We start from the raw sequence: 21,229 nt of genomic DNA, 5'->3' as shown, positions 1-21,229 counted from the left end.
GTCAGAACCCCTCTTCTGAAGAGCGTCCGTCCCACCGAATGGCTCCAGCATTTTGTGTCTATCTTCTCCAGAGATGTTGCCGCTCCCCCTGAGTTACTCCAGCACTTTGTGTCTTTTTCTGAAAACCAGCTGCTGCAGTTCCTTGTGTGCCCATGTGGGGGGGGGGATGGTGATGCTCCATTGTCTCAGAGTCACACTGCAGCACAGTCCAGCGATCCTGGCCACACCGTCCTCATATTTCCCCCAGCTCCCACGAGGAGACATGGGAGAGAGACCCTGTGGCACCACCAAAGATACTAGAGGAACAAGATGGACCACTCCGTTGAAATCGCCTCTACTGAAGTGTAGTACACAAAGGAGCCATTTTAGTAGGCAAACCCGCCGTTCGTTATGCCTCTCGCAGTGTAATCAGTGTTTTGGGGGAACAGTACGTGTGATGATGCCATTAAAATGCAGAATAGACCTCATCTGTCAATTCACAGATTGTTGTTATTTTTCTTTTTAAATGTTTCTGCACGTTTCTGCCTACTAAAATGGCGTCATGGCACACTACGGTTTTTAGGGTCGAGTGGTCTATCTTGTTCCTCTAGTATCTTTGGGCACCACCAACACCCAGCACCGCACCTCCCTCACCACCACCACCACCACCACCCCGTGCCCCCGGTGCCAGCCAGCCACCAACCGACTCAGCAACGCCAGCTCCCTCTGCGTGCGTGCGTGCGTGGCAATAGGCGCATGCAACTGGGTCGATTTTGTGCCACCCGCCTCCCATGCTATTTACCCCCCAAACCACCACCACCACCACCCACCCCTCCCTCCCCCCCCCCCCCCCCCCCAGGAGCTTCTACAGCCTGGTAAAGCCACTACATCTCAGCGTGCTGAGGAAGCCACCAGTGTTTCTGGCCTTGCACTCTACACAGCGGACAGGCAGAGGGAGACACAGGGCTGTTAATTTTCATCAGGCTGCCACGTAAGGGCCAGTAATCGAAGTGGGCTGTGGAGCTGGATGAAGCACAGGCTTCTGGTACGCTCGCCCAGCTGAGTCCTTCTTAAAGCCAGGGGCTGTCACCAGGCAGGGTATTTTCCGCAGGCTCGGTACTGTCGGACAGCCACAATTAGTAGGCCCCGCTACTTTAAATCGCCTCAGCCTGCAAAAATAGATTTTGTTTTTCCCCTCGACGGCAATTCCAAACGTTGGGGTGGGAAAGTTAACAGCCCTGGAAGTGCCGAGGGGGGTGTTGCAGGATGTACAGGAGGGGAGGGGAGGAGGTTGGGAAAACGGGACAATGAAAGGTTGCGTACTTCTGCTGGGGGAGTTCCAGAGCGTGGCTGAGGATTTGGAGAGCCTTTTGTTTAGCATAGAATCCACATGTTTGGGCAGATTGGCAGCCGACAAGGAACAGCCCCCTGGCCCTGAAAGAGAACGGAGAGACAGACAGAAAAGAAGAGAGGTAAATACCACTGAGGCCGCTCCGCCCCTCACCCACTCCAGGAGCACGCCAGCTGCTTGGCGGTGGGACGGGGCGGAGGGGTGGGTGGGTGGGTAGGGGGGGGGGCTTCGTGGAGCAAGGGGTTGGGAGAATCTGGTGCCATTTTGCTCAAGGATATCACAGGCTGAGCCAAAGCTGTCAAAGCCCCCACCCTCTCCACCCCTTCTTGTTGCAAAGAACATCAACACAATGACCAGTGTCCACTCACAAACCCCCAGCGAAAGCCCACCCCTCCTCCCCAACCCCACCCAAAGCTGGGACACAACCATAAGCTCATAAGTGATAGTAGAAGAATTAGGCCATTCGGCCCATCAAGTCTACTCCCCGCCATTCATTCTATCTGATCTGTCTTTCCCTCTTAACTCCATTCCCCTGCCTTCTCCTCATAACCCCTGACACTCGTACCAATCAAGAATCTGTCTATCTCTGCCTTAAAAATATCCACTGACTTGGCCTCCACAGACGATCAATCCCCATTCCACCGCAGATCATCTTTGGCCTTCCACCGGCCAAAGACAAAGTCATCGCCTATCTTTCAAAGAGGAAATGGAGTTTGAAAAGCTGAAGGCAATTTGCTGTTCAATGCATCTTCAATCAAGTTTTTCACAAATATCACGTGCAGGCAGAGGAGATTAGTTTAACGTGGCATCATGATCAGCGCGGACAACGTGGGCCATAGAGCCCGTCCCTGTGCTGTACTGCTCCATGTTCTACTTCACTGAATCGTGCATGGGAACAAGACCGAGACTGACGCTGCATGCAATGTTGCATGGTGCACGTGCGGACAGCGTTGCCGGATAATGCAACCACACTTGCGCATTGGCAGTAGTTGGTGGTGAGAGAGGAGCTGCCTTTGCAGAGGTCTGGCACCTTACTCTGGGAGTTGTAAGAAAATAATTGCAGATGCTGGTACAAATCAAAGGTATTTATTCACAAAATGCTGGAGTATCTCCTCAGGTCAGGCAGCATCTCAGGAGAGAAGGAATGGGTGACATTTCCTCCCCCTCCCACTCCCAGTCTGACCTTTCTGTCATGGGCCTCCTCCAGTGCCATAGTGAGGCCCACTGGAAATTGAACAGCACCTCATATTTCGCGACTTAGGACATCCACCTACGACCAGTGGTATGAACATTGACTTCTCGAACTTTAGATAGTTCCTCTGTCCATCTCTTCCCCTCCCCCTTTCCAGATCTCCCACTGTCTTCCTGTCTCCACCTATATCCTTCCTTTGTCCCGCCCCCCTGACATCAGTCTGTAGAAGGGTCTCGACCCGAAACGTCACCCATTCCTTCTCTCCAGAGATGCTGCCTGACCCGCTGAGTTCCTCCAGCATTTTGTGTCTACCTTCGATTTAAACCAGCACCTGCAGTTTTTTCCCCCACACATTGTACTGGCACATCCGTATTGGCGGCATGCAGTGGCAAAGTGTATCATGCACCTAACACAGAGAACGTCTCGGCCAATACTCTGCAACAGTGCCCCAGTTACAATCACCTCAATCTCCCAGAGATTTGACCCTTAATAGAACTCCCAACCAGATATACACAAAATAATCTGCAGGGGGTGTCAACCAAACGTGTTTCTTGGACTTGTCTTCAAGGGTGACGTTAATAGTTCCTGTAGTCCTTGGTCTCACTCAGGGGCCTGACCCACTTAGGCGTTTTTTTAGGCAACTAGTCGTAGCAGTTCGCCGAAAAACTGGCCCCACTACCACAATGTCTACGACAAGCTGCAACAACCTACCACCTTAGTGGACGGCAAGCGACGGCAAGCTACCGACAACCGGCGACCCAATCGTCGCCACTCAGGACGTCCACCTACGACCGCACCTACGACAACTGAAGTCAAACTACGTCCACCCGCGACAAGCTACGACAAGCTACGACCGTGTCGGCGGCAACTGAGGAAAATCCACGTCATTTTGGCCTCCGGTTTTGTCGCCGTTGCTGACTTCGTTGGATTCCATTGGCGACTACCTACGTCAACCGGCGTGGCGCCGGTTGACGTAGGTAGTCGCCAATGGAATTCAACGAAGTCAGCACCGGCGACAACCTACGTCACCTGGCGACAACCTACGACAGCGCCCCCGTCAGGAGACGTCAAGCGTTCCAGCGGCCGCCAGAAAGACGCTACGACTCTTTGGAGACGACTCACGACCGTACAGGCGACACCCCGGCAACCGTGTGGCGACAGCCTCGTCGCCTGTAGTTATTCACAAAATGCTGGAGTAACTCAGCAGGTCGGGCAGCATCTCGGGAGAGAAGGAATGGGTGACGTTTCGGGTCGAGACCCTTCTTCAGACTGATGTCAGGGGGGGCGGGACAAAGGGAGGATATAGGTGGAGACAGGAAGATAGAGGGAGATCTGGGAAGGAGGAGGGGAAGAGAGGGACAGAGGAACTATCTGAAGTTGGAGAAGTCGATGTTCATTCCATTGGGCTGCAAACTCCCCAGGCGAAATATGAGGTGCTGTTCCTCCAATTTCCGGTGGGTCTCACTATGGCACTGGAGGAGGCCCATGACAGAAAGGTCAGACTGGGAATGGGAGGGGGAGTTAAAGTGCTCGGCCACCGGGAGATCAGATTGGTTAACGCGGACCTAGTCGCCTGTAGTCGCCTAAAACAACGCCTAAGTGGGATAGGGGTTTTCAGTCTTCCACCTCTGACCTCACTAACAGTTGTGACAGACCTTACAGTTGCCCCTTAGACACTCCACATGTTAATATTCTGGGTTAATGCCTCCCTCGGTCTTCTCTCTCTCTCCCGTCACTTCTCCACACGGGCCCATTGCCTCATCCCCACAGTAATCTTCTCTTGTTCCCAGTTTCTGTTCTAATTTACACAACTTTGAAAACCCATTGAACATCTTCTTCACTGTCAGCGTTCTCTACGATATTCTAACACTAGCAGTATCAGAGGCCCATTGAAATCTACAGTGCGAGCCATTCAGCCCATCGTGACTATACTAGCTGAGTGTTTAGACTAACCCCACTTCCCAGCTCTTAGTCGTAGACCTGTATTTGCAGTTCTCAAAGTGTCCGTCCCAGCACCTCTAGATGTGGTGATGTCTCCTAACACCTTTCATTGGCGAGGTCCATATCCTCACCATTCTTTTGTTTGACTTCTCCAATCCTTATACTTTTTAACTTAAATCCACCCTCCCCCTCCCCCTAGTTACTCACCTTCTAAAGGAACAAGGCCCGTTCTGTCCTAAACGCAAAGTGATGGAGGAACTCAGCAGGTCAGGCTGCATCTGTGGAATGAATGGACTGGCAACGTTTCGGGTCGGGACCCTTCTACAGACTCGCTGATCAGGTCTGAAGAAGGGTCTCGACCCGAACCATTGTCTGCCCAATCTTCCATTCCTTCCACGGATGTAGCTTGACCCATGGAGTTGCTCCTGTTCCTTTGCTCAAGATTCCAGAATCTGGTCTCTTGGCCTTTTCAGATGGTGAAATGGAATATCCCACTATTAACCTCAGTCATCAATCAAAGGAACTCAGACTTCATTATCCCCAACACAGGCTTGTTACCTTGGAGCATAGAACACTGAACAGTACTCCACAGGAACAGGCCCTTCGGCCCACAATGTCTGTGCCAAACATGATGCCGAGGTAAACTAATCTGATCTACCTGCATGTGATCCATATCCATATATGAAGATGGACACAAAATGCTGGAGTAACTCAGCGGGGCAGGCAGCATCTCTGGAGAGAAGGAATGGGTGACGTTTCGGGTTGAGACCCTTCTTCAGTCTGAAGAAACGTCACCCATTCCTTCTCTCCAGAGATGCTGCCTGTCCTGCTGAGTTACTCCAGCATTTTGTGACCATCTTCACTTTAAACCAGCACCTGCAGTTCTTTCCTACACATTTGACCCACTTATTTATCTGTGTGCGATTGTACGCATGGCGCGGTTTGGCTGGATAGCACGCACGACAAAGCTCTTTCCAGTATCTCGGTCGGCCTGACAGTGAAAATAAACGAAACTAAAGTGAGGGGTTGTTCGGCACTGCATCGCCGAGTGCCAGAGCTGTCCTGATACATGGAGCAGAGGAGCCTCATCAAAGCCGGCATCATTAATTCATGGCCAAGTGAACAGTATCTCAGCATCCTTGAGCTGAGACAAAGGGCACCAGCTCCCCAAGGACTGACTGACGCAAGCACAATAACATTCTGGGGCTTACCGAGAGGTACATTTTTAAAGTGGGGGAAGGAAAAGAAACATTCTCTGATGATCCATCTCCGAAACATTTCGACAAAGCACGCTCGATCCAAGGTCACAAACAAAACCCTTTTGCATTCATGTGCGCGCACAAACCATTCAGAGGAGTGGCTTGGCCTGGGCGAGAAGGTGTTATTGATCACACCAGGGTCAAGTCATGCCATTGGGGAACGCGAGGGATGTGATTCACCTCGTCACACCCGATCATAAGATCGTAGGACATGGGAGCAGATCTAGGCCATTCAGCCCATCGAGTCTGCCCCTCCACTCGATCATAGAAACATAGAAACATAGAAAATAGGTGCAGGAGTAGGCCATTCGGCCCTTCGAGCCTGCACCGCCATTCAATATGATCATGGCTGATCATTCAGCTCAGTAGCCTGTACCTGCCTTCTCTCCATACCCCCTGATCCCCTTAGCAAAAAGGGCCACATCTAACTCCCTCTTAAATATAGCCAATGAACTGGCCTCAACTACCTTCTGTGGCAGAGAATTCCACAGACTCACCACTCTCTGTGTGAAGAAATGTTTTCTCATCTCGGTCCTAAAAGACTTCCCCCTTATCCTTAAGCTGTTACCCCTGGTTCTGGACTCCCCCAACATCGGGAACAATCTTCCCGCATCTAGCCTCTCCAACCCCTTAAGAATTTTATATGTTTCTATAAGATCCCCCCTCAGTCTTCTAAATTCCAGCGAGTACAAGCCCAGTCTATCCAGTCTTTCCTCATATGTAAGTCCCGCCATCCCAGGGATCAATCTGGTGAACCTTCTCTGTACTGATTTATTTTTCCCACTCAACTCCCTCTCCCCGTAACCGTTGACGCCTTTACTCATCGCGAACCTGGCGCCGGTCCCAAAAGGCTCACCTGCGGACACTTCAGTCACCTGTGCTTCCCAATTCCGGAGAGTAGATCCAGCTTTGCCCTCTCCCTTGTAAGGCCCTCTGCACATCGCCTGGGGACATTTCCCTGAACAGATTTGACAATTTCCACACCATCAAAGCCCTTGACACTATGGTGGTCCAGTCTATACTGGGAAAGTTAAAATCCCCGAGTAAGACAACCCTATTAGTCTTGAAGCTGCCTGCAATCTCCTGGTATGTTTGTTCTAATTACCGTTGACTACAGTGCCCTCCATAATGTTTGGGACTAAGACACATCATTTATTTATTTGCCTCTGTACTCCACAATTTGAGATGTGTAATAGAAAAAATCACATGTGGTTAAAGTGCACATTGTCAGATTTTAATAAAGGCCATTTTTATACATTTTGGTTTCACCGTGTAGAAATTACACCAGTGTTTATACATAGTCCCCCTATTTCAAGGCACCATAATGTTTGGGACACAGCAATGTCATGTAAATGAAAGTAGTCATGTTCACTATTTTGTTGCGTATCCTTTGCATGCAATGACTGCTTGAAGTCTGCGATTCATGGACATCACCAGTTGCTGGGTGTCTTCTCTGGTGATGCCCTGCCAGGTCTGTATTGCAGCCATCTTTAGCTTATGCTTGTTTTGCGGGCTTGTCCCCTTCAGTTTTCTCTTCAGCATATAAAAGGCATGCTCAATTAGGTTCAGATCAGGTGATTGACTTGGCCACTCAAGAATTGACCATTTTTTAGCTTTGAAAAACTCCTTTGTTGCTTTAGCAGAATGTTTGGGATCATTGTCTTGCTGTAGAATGAACCACCGGCCAATGAGTTTTGAGGCATTTGTTTGTACTTGAGCAGATAGGATGTGTCTATACACTTCAGATTTCATTATGTTACTACCATCAGCAGTTGTATCATCAATGAAGATAAGTGAGCCAGTACCTTCAGCAGCCATACATGCCCACTCCATAACACCCCCACCACTGTGTTTCACAGATGAAGTGGTATGCATTGGATCTTGGGCAGTTCCTTCTCTCCTCCACACTTTGCTCTGATAAGTTAATCTTCATCTCCTTTGTCCACAAGACCTTTTTCCAGAACTGTGGTTGCTCTTTTAAGTACTTCTTGGCAAACTGTAACCTGGACATCCTATTTTCTTAATGATGTTCCAAACAGTTGATTTTGGTAAGCCTAAGGTTTGGCTGATGCCTCTAACAGTTTTATCCTTGTTTGTCAGTCTCATAATGGCTTATTTGACTTTACTTGGCACAACTTTGGTCCTCATGTTGATAAACAGCAATAAAAGTTTCCAAAGGTGATGGAAAGACTGGAGGGAAGACTAGGTGCTGAGAGCTCTCTTATACCTGCATTAAGGAGGCATTTAAACACACCTGAGCAATTACAAACACCTGTGAAGCCATGTGTCCCAAACATTATGGTGCCCTGAAATGGGGGGACTATGTATAAACACAGCTGTAATTTCTACATGGTGAAACCAACATGTATAAAAATGGCCTTTAATAAAATCTGACAATGTGCACTTTAAACACATGTGATTTTTTTCTATTACTAATCTCAAATTGTGGAGTACAGAGGCAAATAAATAAATGATGGGCCTTTGTCCCAAACATTATGGATGGCGCGGTATTTGGGGCCTTGAAGCACACTCCCAACAAGGTGATCATCTCTTTTTTATATAGGAAAAAAAACTGCAGATGCTGGTACAAATCGAGGGTATCGCAAAATGGGGGAGGGAGAGAGGGGGAGAGGGAGAGAGGGAGAGAGGGAGAGAGGGAGAGAGAGAGAGAGAGAGAGAGTGTGTGTGTGTGTGTGTGTGTGTGTGTGTGTGTGTGTGTGTGTGTGTGTGTGTGTGTGTGTGTGTGGGTGGGGGGGGGGTAAAAAGATGGTCAAAAGGTTTTACATCTCCATTAAAGCAAATGTTAGTAATTAATCTTCTGCTGATGATTTGAGAAAGCTGCTGGGAGTATTTGGCAAGTGGATAGTTGTTTTGGTTGGCTGGCACCTTTTGCAACTTTTGGTGATGGATGTGAACTCAGTGTGGAACAAAGGAAAGGGAAGTCTTGCCCTTTGTGTTGATGTTGCATGGCAATGTTCCAACTGCTGGGGTAAAACAGAACTAGGTGATAAACCAGGGGCAAGCTTCAATTCCCAGCTAATCCTGTCTCCAGACAACAACTGTATTGTCAGGAAGGAGTCTGCATGTATTATTGACTGAGGCAAACCCACATCTCCAGTCCAACAACTTCACCTCAACATCCTCTCGCTGGTCTTACTGATTCTCCAACACCCCTATCTCACTGATTTTGGACAATACCAGAATGGCAGATTATGTCAATGTCTAATAATAATTGGTATCAGAGAAACGAGAGCAAAGTTCTCCAAGACTGCACATAGAAGCTTGAAAGCGCGCACCACCAGACTCTGGAATACCTTCTTCCCTTCTGTTATCAGACTTCTGAACGGTCCTTCATAGCTTGGGTACTGTCCGATTCACCTCTACCCCACTTGGGACATTGGACTTTGTCACTGGAACTGGTGCACTACACTACAATGCTGAGAATTCTGCACTCTGTATCTTTCCCATTGCTCTACCCTTTATATACTTAAGTTTGACTTGATTATATTTATGTGTCGTGACTTAATTATATTTATGTACAGTGACTTCAACATATTTATCTGTAGTTCTATTTGGTCTGATTGTATAGAATGGAAAACAAAATTGTACCCCAGTACATGTGACAATAATAAACCTAAACCTAAACAATGTAGACTGGGCAATGGAATGAAAATAGGAAAGTGTTCCAGTCCCATCTCCCCAAACTGGGGAGGATAGTCACACAAGATCATCGATCCCATTAGTTGTCATTCTCAGTCCTCAATATCCAACTGCGTGCACAATACAAGCATGCACAAACACACGTGCGCACATATGCGCGCGCACAAGCTTACACACACGCGTGCGCACACACACACAAACACACGTGCACATACATATGCACGCACACACAGGCATACACACACAGGTGCGCACACACACACATACCCACAAACACATGTGCACATGCGCACACACACATATGTGCACGCACACAAGCGTACACACCCAAGCGTACCGACACGTGTGTACAGACACACACGTACACACACACACAGACAAACACAAACATACACGCACGCACACACACAAAAATATTCACAGACGAGTCTATACTGCCACAATGAAGACACATCTGCACCCGAACCAGTTCTCAATACCCTAGTTGGAATCGATGAGGCACTGGAACGATTGCAATCATTACAGGACAGATTATTTTAAATAAATAGTGAGCCATGAGTAAACCATACAATGCCTGTGGTGTTGACTAGGCTCCCCACTAAATGGACTCACTGTCTTTATGCACACTCAGACTGTGAGGGTGGGCTCCAGCCCAGGACCACCTCTGTTGACGGATTTCCGCCCAGGTTCGCTTGGTTGACCGCTGCACCACTGCTTCGTAACGCTCCTGCAGGAACACAATGGGTGAGATGATTGATTCATGGAACATAGAACCGTGAGGAACTGACCCCCTCGGCCCACAATGTCTGTGACCAACATGATGTCAAGATCAGCTCTGGTCGGCCTGCATGCGATCCATATCCCTCCATTCCCTGCATATCCATGTGTCTATCCAAAAGTCTCTTAAACGCAACAATCATATCGGCCTCCACCATCACCCCCGGCAGCAGGTTCCAGCCAGCAACTACCCTCTGTGTAAAAAGCCCCACACATCTCCCTTCAACCTTGCCCCTTTCACCTTAAAGCTGTGCTCTCATGAATGTGACGTTTTCACCCTTGCAGGAGGGTTCTGACTGAATACCTCGTCTCTGCCTCTCAGAATTGTACCCACTTCTATCAGGCCTTCCCTCTTCCTGCGACGTTCCAGTGAAAACAATCCAGGTTTGTCCAATGTCTCCCAGTAGCTAATGCCCTCTAACCCAGGCAGCATTCTGGTAAACCTCTCCAACACCCTCCCCAAAGCCTCCGCCCTGTAATAAGGTGACCAGAAGTGCACACAGTTCCAGGGTGTGCCCAGGGATGGAGTGTAAGGCAGTGGTAAGGTGCCGTAAGGCAGCAATTCTACCGCTGCGCCACTGTGCCGCCGCCCTGTTGTGTCAGAGATGCAGCAACTCACTTGCACTTTAGCCAATCTAGTGAACCATCCATTAGAGCAACTACTGCAGGTCGGGTGACAGCATGGTAGATCTCAGTTCAGCCTGCAGAAGTAACCCTGAAGGTAGACGCAAAATGCTGGAGTAACTCAGCGGGTCAGGCAGCATCTCGGGAGAGAAGGAATGGATGACGTTTCGGGTCGAGACCTTTCTTCAGTCTGAAGAAGGGTCTTGACCCGAAACGTCACCCATTCCTTCTCTCCCGAGATGCTGCCTGACCCGCTGAGTTACTCCAGCATTTTGTGTCTACCTTCGATTTTAACCAGCATCTGCAGTTTTCTTCCTACGAGGTAACCCTGAACTTCCAGTTGCCTCTCACCTTAATTCTCCATCCCACCCCATTCTGACCTCTATCTCTGGCCTCTTACACTGTTCCAAGGAAGGTCGACATAAGCCGGAAGGCCGACCAGAGCTGATCTTGACATTATGTTCGTCACAGACATTATGGGCCTAATCTTCTACGGAGTCACAAGGAACCACAGATGCCGTTATCTTAAGCAAAACACAAAGTGCTGGAGGAACTCAGCACTCAGGCAGCACCTGTTGAGGGAGTGGGCAGGCGATAATTCAGGTCGGCAATAGGCACAAAAAGCTGGAGTGGCAGCACCTCTGGAGAGAAGGAATGGGTGACATTTCGGGTGGAGACCCATCTGCAGACTGATTGGAGTAAGGGGGAGAAAGCAGAATGCAGGGTGGTGACGGGGCAAAGTCTGACAAGTGATAGGTGGTTACAGGTGTTTTCAGTATTTATTTAGTATTTATAGAGAGACAGAGTGGAAACAGGCCCTTCGGCCCACCGAGTCCACACTGACCAGCGATCACCCGCCCATACTATCCTACACTCGGGACAGTTTACAGAAGCCAATTAACCTTCACATCTGCACGTCTTTGGGATGTGGGAGTCAACCAGAGCATCCGGTAGAAACCCACACGGTCACGGGGAGTATGTAAATCGCCATAAAGACAGCACCCGGGGTCAGGGTTGACAATAGACAATAGACAATAGACAATAGGTGCAGGAGTAGGCCATTCAGCCCTTCGAGCCAGCACCGCCATTCAATGCGATCATGGCTGATCACTCTCAATCAGTACCCCGTTCCTGCCTTCTCCCCATACCCCCTCACTCCGCTATCCTTAAGAGCTCTATCCAGCTCTCTCTTGAAAGCATCCAACGAACTGGCCTCCACTGCCTTCTAAGGCAGAGAATTCCACACCTTCACCACTCTCTGACTGAAAAAGTTCTTCCTCATCTCCGTTCTAAATGGCCTACCCCTTATTCTTAAACTGTGGCCCCTTGTTCTGGACTCCCCCAACATTGGGAACATGTTTCCTGCCTCTAATGTGTCCAATCCCCTAATTATCTTATATGTTTCAATAAGATCCCCCCTCATCCTTCTAAATTCCAGTGTATACAAGCCCAATCACTCCAGCCTTTCAACATACGACAGTCCCGCCATTCCGGGAATTAACCTAGTGAACCTACGCTGCACGCCCTCCATAGCAAGAATATCCTTCCTCAAATTTGGAGACCAAAACTGCACACAGTACTCCAGGTGCGGGTCTCTGGCGCTGTAAGGCAGCAACTCTACCGCTGCACCACTGTGGTGAGGGGGGTTTAATTGGCAGATGGCTGGACAAAGGCTAGAGATGAAAGGGAGATCAAAGTGTCTCAGATAAGGGGAGAATAGGAATTAAATGTAAAGCCAGAGAGTGGGATATCTCTGTAGGAAATAACTGCAGATGCTGGTTTAAATCGAAGGTACACACAAAATGAGGGATATCATTGAGGCCACAGTTTAAGAATAAGGGGTAGGACATTTAGAACGGAGATGAGGAAAAACTTTTTCAGTCAGAGTTGTAAATCTGTGGAATTCTCTGCCTCAGAAGGCAGTGCAGGCCAATTCTCTGAATGCATTCAAGAGAGAGCTAGATAGAGCTCTTTAGGATAGCGGAGACAGGGGGTATGGGGAGAAGCCAGGAACGGGGTACTGATTGAGAATGATCAGCCATGATCACATTGAATGGTGGTGCTGGCTCGAAGGGCCGAATGGCCTCCTCATGCACCTATTGTCTATTGTCTATCTATCTTCTATCTTCATTTGGTGCAGCCTTTGGAGTCAATATAGAATTCAACAATTTCAGATAGCCAGCCTTTCTTGTTGTATTCAGTTTAGTTTAGAGATGTGCCGTGGAAACTGGCCCTTCGGCCCACCGAGTCCACGCTGACCAGCAACACTAACACTAGGGGCAATTTATAATTTTTAATGGCCAATTAACCTACAAACCTGTACATCTTTGGAATATGGGAGGAAACCCGAGCACCCGGAGGAAACCCACACAGTCACAGGAAGATTGTACAAACTCCATACAGACAGCACCTGCAGTCAGGACCGAACCCAGGTCTCCAGCGAATAAGGCAGCAATTCTACCGCTGCGCCACCGTGCCGCCATTTGAAGGAGCCATTTTAAATGTAAGATTGTCCACCTGCATGGATGTTCAACGTTCCTCTCTCCACAGATGCTGCCTGACCTGCTGAGTATTCCAGTGTTCTCTGCTTGGATGGATTAGGCGAGTGGGCAAATGCATGGCAGATGCAATATAATGTGGATAAATGTGAGGTTATCCACTTTGGCGGCAAGAACAGGAAAGCAGAGTATTACCTGAATGGTGAACGATTAGGAGAAGGGGAGATGCAACGTGACCTGGGTGTCATGGTGCACCAGTCATTGAAAGCAAGCGTGCAGGTGCAGCAGGCAGTGAAGAAAGCGAATGGTATGTTAGCATTCATAGCAAGAGGATTTGAGTTTAGGAGCAGGGAGGTTCTACTGCAGTTGTACAGGGCCTTGGTGAGACTGCACCTGGAGTATTGTGTGCAGTTTTGGTCTCCTAATCTGAGGAAAGACGTTCTTGCCTCAGAGGGAGTACAGAGGTTCACTAGATTGATCCCTGGGATGGCGGGACTTTCATATGAAGAAAGACTGGATAGACTAGACTTGTACTCGCTGGAATTTAGAAGACTGAGGGGGGATCTTATAGAAACATATAAAATTCTTAAGGGGTTGGAGAGGCTAGATGCGGGAAGATTGTTCCCGATGTTGGGGGAGTCCAGAACCAGGGGTCACAGCTTAAGGATAAGGGGGAAGTCTTTTAGGACCGAGATGAGAAAACATTTCTTCACACAGAGAGTGGTGAGTCTGTGGAATTCTCTGCCACAGAAGGTAGTTGAGGCCAGTTCATTGGCTATATTTAAGAGGGAGTTAGATGTGGCCCTTTTTGCTAAAGGGATCAGGGGGTATGGAGAGAAGGCAGGTACAGGTTACTGAGCTGGATGATCAGCCATGATCATATTGAATGGCGGTGCAGACTCGAAGGGCCGAATGGCTTACTCCTGCACCTATTTACTATGTTTCTATGTTTCTATGCTTATTCAAATGTCATAATAACCTCTACCAAAGCCATTTTAGAAGGGAAAACAAAACCATCGGATCTTATCTAATGATGCAGAAGATTATGTTTCATTTGTCAGCAATTAAACCGGTTCAAAATAAATTGCTATAGCTTTTTTGCTGCAGAGGAGTTATTTCTAATTAGACCTATTCACAAAGGCAAAACACACACAAAGTGCTGGAAGAACTCAATGGCTCTCGCAGCATCTGCGGAGGGAATGGACAGGCAACGTTTCAGCTTCAGAATCTTAAGAAGAGTCCCAAACTGAAAGATCCCCTGTCAATTCCCTCCACAGATGCTGCCTGACCGGCTGAGTTCCTCCAGCACTTTGTGTTTTGCTCAAAGCTCCAGCATCTGCAGTTCCTTGTGCCTCATCTCATCAAGGCTGTTGTTTCTTCATGTACCAGGCACGGTGTTTTTATGAATGGTCACTGTCATGTCTCAATAGGAAGCTGATGAGGTCCTTGCCTGGTGGCCAAGATAACCCCATTGTGTCCCTCACCAAGGTACAGGGTGATCATCAGTGGAGGCAGGGAGACCAACACAGGCTTCTCAGGAGTGAATCCATATCTACCTCCATACCTGGCCTCCCAGCCCCAGCTGGGATAGGTAGCGAGATGTAGCACAGAAACAGGCCATTTGGCCCACAGAGCCCACTCTGACCGTCCACCACCATGTACACTAATCCTACATGAATCTAAACTGGAGACACAATGAACTACAGAAGAAGGGTCACAACATGAAAAGTTGCCCATCCATGTCCGTCAGAGATGCTGCGTTACTCCAGCACTTTGTGTTCTAAACTAATTTAATCTACGTTTTCTATCTCCGTGTTTTTATCGATTACTCCCAGATTCGACCACTCACCTGCACACAAGAGGTCCATTAACCTACAAACCTGCACGTCTTTGGGATGGGGGAGGAAACCGGAGTACCCGGAGGAAACCCACGCGGTCACAGGGAGGACATGCAAACTCCACACGGACAGCACCCGAGGTCTGGATTGAACCGGGAACTCTGGCGCTGTGAGGCAGCGGCTGGCTCGTACCTTGTTTTTCTGAAGCTTTAGTCGTTGCTGCTCCTCCAGCAGTGTCCGTCGCTTCTCGATCTTCAACCTTTGCTCCTCTAACCTCTTCCTCCGATCTCCCACCTGTTTCTCTCGGAGCAACTTGGCCTTTTCTTCCCGCTCCAGCCATAATGACTTCTTGGTAGCTGAGAGGTTGGTGGAGGGGATGGAGATAGAGAGAAGGTGGTAAGTGAACAGAGAGAGAGAGAGAGAGAGAGAAGGTGACAAGAGCAATTAGAGAGGGAAAGAGTGAGAATGAGTGATAGAGCGGAGATATGATGGGGACGGAGAGATAGAGTGAGACAGAGAGGGGAAACAAGGAGAATGGCATCAAACAGAAATAAGTGAACAGAGAGAGAGAGAGAGAGAGAGAGAGAGAGAGAGAGAGAGAGAGAGAGAGAGAGAGAGAGAGAGAGAGAGAGAGAGAGAGAGAGAGAGAGAGAGAGAGAGAGAGAGAGAGAGAGATGTGGACAGTGATAGCGATAGAGAGAAGTAAAAAGAGAGAGAGGACAGTGATAGAGTGAAATAGAGGGAATAGAGAGAATGAGAGAGTGGAGATAAGTAAACAGAAGAGAGAGGTCAGAGATGCAGAGGGGTATAGAGCGGTGAAATAGAGAGTTATAGAGAGAGAGCAAAGTAAATCAAGAGGAGGAAAAACAGAGAAATAGAGGAGGATGGAGAGGAGGGGAATTTGAGATAAAGAGCAGATAGGTAACGAGAGAAGTAGGTAAGTGAACAGAGGGAGTGAGTGAGATACACAGATAGAGAGTGAGAGAGGCAGCGTGTGAGAGCAAAGGTGGGTTAGAGATGGAAGGAAATAAAGAGCAGGAGAGACATGGAGATGGAGAGATACAGAGTGCAGGATCAGAGAGTGTGGAAGAAAGGGGGAAACGGAAGAGAGAAGGGGTAAACGGGGAAGCAAGAAAGAGAGGAAGAACACAATCCGATGGGGGGGGATATGGAGACCATGGAAGAGAGAGGTGGGGGAGGTAAGAGCAGAGTGAATGGAGACAGAGGAGGAGAAGGAGGAAGAGGAGGAGGAGGAGGAGGAGGAGGAGGAGGAGGAGGAGGAGGAGGAGGAGGAGGAGGAGGAGGAGGAGGAGGAGGAAGGCACGGAGCACAAGAGGAAAGAGTAAAATGGAGAAGTGTGAGTACTAAGTATTCATCACTGTGAACCACATAAGCCAGGGCCGGCCGGTCACTTCCTTCCTCGCCTCGTGCCGACCACTCAGATTGTGAGGATCCCAGATTACAGGGCGTGATGGAGATGAACGCAAGGCAGAGGAAGTGGAACCATTAATCATCCTGACACGGACAGAGCGCGTGCTCTCCTTCCAGCTCCAGATGTCACAGGCTGTATGTGGGGGGGGAGCTGCGATCCACGGTGAGAGGCCCAGTAAATGATCACGTAGAGCTGGAGCAGCCCGGCGCAGTACTCTGCCCACAGTGTTTGTGCTCAAGCTGATGTCCTGTTAAACCAATCTCCTCGCCTGCACCTGACCAGTGTCCCTCCATTCCCAGCGTGTCCACGTGCCTCTTGATCACCACTACTGTATCTGCATCCACCACCACCCCTGCCTCCCAGCACCCACCACTCTCCGTGTAAGAAAACCTGCCCCACACATCCCCTTTAAACTTTGCCCTGCTCACCTTGAAGCCATGCCCTCTAGGCTTTGACACTTCCACCCTGGGGTAAAGGTTCCAACTGTCTGCGCCTCTCATAATCTCACATACTTCAATCAGGTTTCCCCTCAGCCCCCAGCCATCCACAGAAAACAACCAAAGTCAGTGCGACCTCTCCTTATAGCTGTACCCTCTAATCCAGGCAGCATTCTGGTCAACCTCTTCCGTACCATCTCCAACGCTTCCACATCCTCCATATTGTAGAGTGACCAGACTGTACACAATATTCTAAATAGGGTTCCATCAAAGTCCTATGATGGCGCATCATCACCTCCTGCCTGTCATGCTCAATGCCCCGGCCGATGAAACATACCATACGCCTTCTCCACTGCTCGATCTACTTGAGATGTAATTTTCAGGGAGATCTGGACTTGGACCCCAAGATCCCTCTGGTCACTAATGTACATTAGTACATCCCTCTGTGCATTAATGTTGTTCAGGGACTTGCCATTAACTGTACGTTTTCCCCTTGCACTCGACTTCCCAAAGTACAACACCTCCTCATACATGCTCACGTTAAGCTCCATTTCCCTGCCCATTTCTGCAGCTGGTCTATATCCTGCTGTATGTTTGTGTTGTCATTTGTGAGCGGAGCACCAAGGCACATTCCTTGTGTAATAATAATAATAATAATAATATATTCCTTTATTCGTCCCACACCGGGGAAGTTTACAGTGTTACAGCAGCAAAGTGGATAGCAAGAGAGCAAGAGATCACTCATGATAAATAAATAAAAGATACATAAATTGTCATCAGTTTTCTGTGTGTTCTTAGCTGTTATTGTTGACTCGTCTGCTGGGAGCAGTGCTGGTTGTGCAGTCTCACAGCAGCGGGAAGGAAGGACCTCCTATATCTCTCCTTCACGCACTTGGGGTGAAGGAGTCTGTCACTGAAGGAGCTACTCAGTGCAGTGACAGTGTCCTGCATGGGGTGGGAGTCGTTGTCCAGCAGCGATGTTAACTTTGCCATCATCCTCCTCTCTCCCACCACCTGCACTGTCGAGGGGGCAACCTAGGACAGAGCTGGCCTTCCTGACCAGATTGTCAAGTCTCTTCCCTTCCGCTGCTGAGATGCTGCTGCTCCAGCAGACCACTCCATAGAAGATGGTCTATGCAACCACCGTGTTGTAGAAGGTCCTTAGGAGTGCCTTCTGCACTCCAAAGGACCTGAGTCTCCTTAGCACATAAAGTCTGCTCTGGCCCTTTCTGTATAGCGCATCGTTGTTTTCAGTCCAGTCCAGTTTATTGTTGAGGTAGACATCCAGGTACTTATAAGAATCCACCCTCTCGATATCCATTCCCTGGATGTTCACCGGTGTCGGGGGGACCTGGCTGCGCCTGCAGAAATCTACCACCATCTCCATGGTTTTCTCCGCGTTGATCCGCAGGCAGTTCCGCTGGCACCAGTCCACAAACTCCTTGATCAGTTCTCTGTACGCCCTGTCCACGTCGCCCGTGATGAGGCCGACGATGGCAGAGTCGTCAGAGAACTTCTGTAGATAGGAGTCTGCAGAGCTGTGCCTGAAGTCCTCAGTGTACAGGGTGAACAGGAATGGAGCTAGCACTCCAGTTCAATAGAAATGGTCTCCGCGATTTGGTCGACTGTGATTTGCGCTTTCTTGCCCTTTCTCTGCCTTCCTACGGATTGACACACTGCCTGGAGATGACCTTTTCGGTTACAGGTGTAACAAACGGACTCGATATACGGGCACTCACGGTGATGATGAGCAGTCGAGCCGCACCGGTAGCAGGGTTTCGATCATTCCTCCACAGGGGAGTGGCTCTTCTGAAACTGTCCCTTTTTCTCCGGATTTGCTCTGGGTCGATCAAATGGTTTCTGACCTTGCGGACGAGTCTGACAAACTGTATGCACGCGTTGCGAACGAGTCTGACGAACTGTATGCACCTCTTGAGGGAGCGTCGACGCTGTATCGCCGGCCATTTTGTGCAGGTCTTTACTTAGCAGCTCGGCCATCTTAGCACACTGCAGCACATTCTTTCAATGAGGCGTCCGATTCCTTGAGAATCGCCTGCTGGATGAATGCGTGCCTGCAGCCCATGACCAGTCCATCCCGCAACGCATTGTCTTGGCACTTTTCGCAGCATTGAGCTTTAAAATCAAATGCCTTTGCCTTGGTGCGAAGTTCGGCAAGAAATTCGGTGATAGATTGCCCTTCCTGTGGCACTGTCCGGTAGAAATCGAGGCGAGCGGCGAGGAAATCACGACTTTCTTCGAAATGCAGCTGCAAAGCCGTTGTGATTTCAGCACATGAAACTTCAGTTACTTCTTCTGTAAGTACATTTTGAAGTAGTGCAAAAGTTTCTGGAGACATTGATGAACACAAGAGAGCCTTCTTCCTCAGGACAGTCGTAATTGCCATACTTTCAAAATAAAACTCAGCGCGCATTAAATACGACGACCACCTTTCTCGCTCGGGATCGAAACGATCGAATTGCCGAGACATGTTTTTAAGAAAATTGAAAAATAGGCTCTTATCTGGGTCTTTGGACACAATCCGAAGTCTCCCGTTCCTGACACCACTTTCCTGTTCTTGTTCTATGCCTGTATGAAACTTTGCGAGTCTTCAAGGTACAACAGAAGTCTTTATTACAGTAACTCAATGTTGGCAGCAAGACAACAATCTGACCGCACACTCACACACTGTGTACAGCCACTATGTACAAAACATCTCCCTTTGTCCTGTGCAACGCCACCTGCTGCACGGGAGGAGCAACGGGTCCTCCCACCCCACACAGTACACCAAACATCACACAGACCACCCTGTCCGAGACCAGGTCCTTTGTCCTCACATACTTATATATACATACATATATGCACATACTTGGCCAATAAACTTATTCATTCATTCAATCATTCATTCATAAATGTGGCAGCATAGGTTGCAACTCCAGCAACCTTGGTGTTGTCTGCAAACTTGCAAACCAAACATTTACGTCCACGTCATCATCCTCATAATCATAATCATACTTTATTAGCCAAGTATGTTTTGCAACATGCGAGGAATTTCATAATAACTCACTGCACTCCAATGCGCTGGGAATGATGGAGACGTGGTGATCCAGTGACTGGGTTATTTACTGGGTTAATAGCACCACCTCCACCAAGCTTGGGAAGGTTGTCACAGCCTAGGCCAGGGCCGAGACTGGGGGAAGTAAGGGACATTGGGAAGTACTCCACTTACGTGACAGGTCTCCCAGTGACACACAGCAGGAGCAAGGCCATGCTCTCTCTCCTGGAGAAAGCCCAGGACAATGTGGCCCTTGTTCCTTTGCAGAGGCAATGGCGTCATCCAGGGGTGCCAACCATCTCATTCCCAAATACGGGAAAAGGTGACATCACCGCCCCATGCCCCACGTGACTTCACCCAGCCAGCGGCCACGTGCTCCTGCTCCACCAACGGGGGCCGCCCGGGCCGGGAGGCGGGTTGCTATGCAACCTCCGCTAGGCAAACACACTCCGTTAGCCAACACTGTCCCGGCCGACAGCGGCCCGTGGGCTAACGGAGTGTGTTCGCCTAACGGAGGTTGCGTGGCAACCCGCCTCCCGGCCCGCGGGCCCAATACAGAACGAGGGCGGTCCCGTGCGGGACAAGGGCGGTCCCGTACGGGGCAAACCAATTTAGCCCAAAATACGGGATGTCCCGGCTAATACGGGACAGTTGGCAACCCTTGGTTCATCCCACTCGTCCCTTCTGTGGGAATCGTGCCAGGGTCACAAGAAAGAGAGCATCGGCGACATGCAAAACGTTTCTGAAGTTGTTGGTTTATCCTTCAATTGGGGAAACCAATGACAGAACACTGAAGAGACCAGGATTGGCAATGAAATATCCAGGCACACGGAGGTCTACAGCACCGTCCATGCTGGGAGTCAGCTAAAGATGCCTGGCATTTATTTTGGGTTTGGACCGATGGCCTATTCACGAAGTCAAGATAGACAATAGACAATAGACAATAGACAATAGGTGCAGGAGTAGGCCATTCAGCCCTTCGAGCCAGCACCGCCATTCAATGCGATCATGGCTGATCACTCTCAATCAGTACCCCGTTCCTGTCTTCTCCCCATACCCCCTCACTCCGCTATCCTTAAGAGATCTATCCAGCTCTCTCTTGAAAGCATCCAACGAACTGGCCTCCACTGCCTTCTGAGGCAGAGAATTCCACACCTTCACCACCCTCTGATTGAAAAGGTTCTTCCTC

The 21,229-nt window shown here is 49.2% G+C and overlaps 1 protein-coding gene across 1 annotated transcript in view; it reads right to left on the bottom strand.

The window, feature by feature from the left end:
* The window catches only part of LOC144606848 (uncharacterized), an 82,213-nt gene that overhangs the window by 35,941 nt on the left and 25,043 nt on the right, over positions 1-21,229 (bottom strand). Inside the window, exons 5-7 of the mRNA XM_078423270.1 lie at positions 15,312-15,475; positions 9,995-10,109; positions 1,303-1,413 (exon numbers count right to left, since the gene is read on the bottom strand). Of these exons, the coding sequence (XP_078279396.1) occupies positions 1,303-1,413; positions 9,995-10,109; positions 15,312-15,475 (390 nt within the window). The remainder of the gene's footprint in view (positions 1-1,302; positions 1,414-9,994; positions 10,110-15,311; positions 15,476-21,229) is intronic.

This window comes from Rhinoraja longicauda, chromosome 27, assembly GCF_053455715.1.
Source record: "Rhinoraja longicauda isolate Sanriku21f chromosome 27, sRhiLon1.1, whole genome shotgun sequence".
Taxonomy (NCBI): Eukaryota; Metazoa; Chordata; class Chondrichthyes; order Rajiformes; family Arhynchobatidae; genus Rhinoraja; species Rhinoraja longicauda.
Note: the sequence above shows the minus strand (reverse complement) of the source record. Positions and strands in the feature narration are given on the sequence as shown.